Source organism: Parus major, chromosome 14, assembly GCF_001522545.3.
Source record: "Parus major isolate Abel chromosome 14, Parus_major1.1, whole genome shotgun sequence".
In the NCBI taxonomy this organism is placed as follows: domain Eukaryota; kingdom Metazoa; phylum Chordata; class Aves; order Passeriformes; family Paridae; genus Parus; species Parus major.
In genome coordinates, this window is record NC_031783.1 from 14,690,120 (window position 1) to 14,691,293 (window position 1,174).

Sequence of the window (1,174 nt, forward strand, 5' to 3'; positions counted from 1 at the left end):
ACAGGGACACGGGCAGATCCCGGCCGCTGCCTTCCCGGGAGAAGGGGACTGGGCACGGCACTGCCGCTCCGGGGGCTGCTCGGGGTTATCCCCGCTTGCTCCGGGGTCTGGGGGCTCGGCTGCGGTGCGGGGACACCCCACGGGCCGGAGGGGTCAGAGCTGCCGGGGGATGCTCCATGGACACCCGGAGGGGTCGGTGCTGCCGGGGGATGCTCCATGGACACCCGGAGGGGTCAGAGCTGCCGGGGGATGCTCCACGGACACCCGGAGGGGTCAGAGCTGCCGGGGGATGCTCCACGGACACCCGGAGGGGTCAGAGCTGCCGGGGGATGCTCCAGAGCACGGACACCCCTCTGTTCGCCACCCACCCGCGGCACCCGCTCACCCTTTTGGGGACGGCCGCGTCCACGGCCACGGCGTCGCGGGTGCTCTCCTCGATCACCAGGTACATGTAGTTGTCCTCCAGCACGGAGATCACCTTCACCTTCATGGCCCCGGGGAGCCGCGGCGGGTGCGGGCCCCGCGTCCCCCGCGGGCGGTGCCGGTGCCGGTGCCGGGGCGGTGCCGCCGTGTGCGGGGCGGGTCACGCAGCGAGGGGCGGGCAGAGCCCGCACGGCCCCGGCGCTGCGGCTCCGGGGGCTGGGGACAGTCCCTGTGCCACCCCCCGGGGCTGGAGGAAGGAGGGGGTCCCCCAGCCCAGCTCCCCAAATCAACCCCCGGTGGCAGCGGGGTACAAGGGAAGGGATGAGGGATGCTGGCACTGCCGGCACTGATGGCACTGCTGGCACTGCTGGCACTGCTGGCACTGATGGCACTGCTGGGACTGCTGGGACTGCTGGCACTGCTGGCACTGCTGGCACTGATGGCACTGATGGCACTGATGACCCTGATGGCCCTGATGGCACTGCTGGCACTGCCGGCACTGCTGGCACTGCTGGCACTGGGTGGAGAAGGTCCAGAGTGGTGCCGGACCCTGGAACTCCTGCTGGGAGGTCTGGGAGGGTCTCTGCTCCAGGGACAGGATCCCACCCCCGCTGCAGGATGCCCCAAAGGCGCGGGAGCAGAGCTGAGCTTTCCCAGCCCGATCCCAGTCCTGGGGCCCCCACATGGAATTGTTGAGGTTGGAAAAGTCCTCTGAGACAGAGTCCAACCATTCCCCCAAAAGCCCAAGCCA

The 1,174-nt window shown here is 70.2% G+C and overlaps 1 protein-coding gene across 8 annotated transcripts in view; it reads right to left on the reverse strand.

Moving 5' to 3' along the window:
* LOC107211325 (hydroxyacylglutathione hydrolase-like protein) overlaps positions 1-561 on the reverse strand; it is a 5,111-nt gene extending 4,550 nt beyond the window's left edge. For 5 of the 8 annotated variants that reach the window (XM_015643239.2, XM_015643238.2, XM_033517857.1 and 2 more), the window contains exon 1: positions 386-561. In XM_015643239.2, coding sequence (XP_015498725.1) covers positions 386-490 — 105 coding nt within the window. In that variant the 5' untranslated portion in view covers positions 491-561. The remainder of the gene's footprint in view (positions 1-385) is intronic. The other 3 variants (XM_015643240.2, XM_015643235.2, XM_015643234.2) reach the window with 1 other exon arrangement.
* Between the last annotated feature and the right edge of the window lie 613 nt (positions 562-1,174).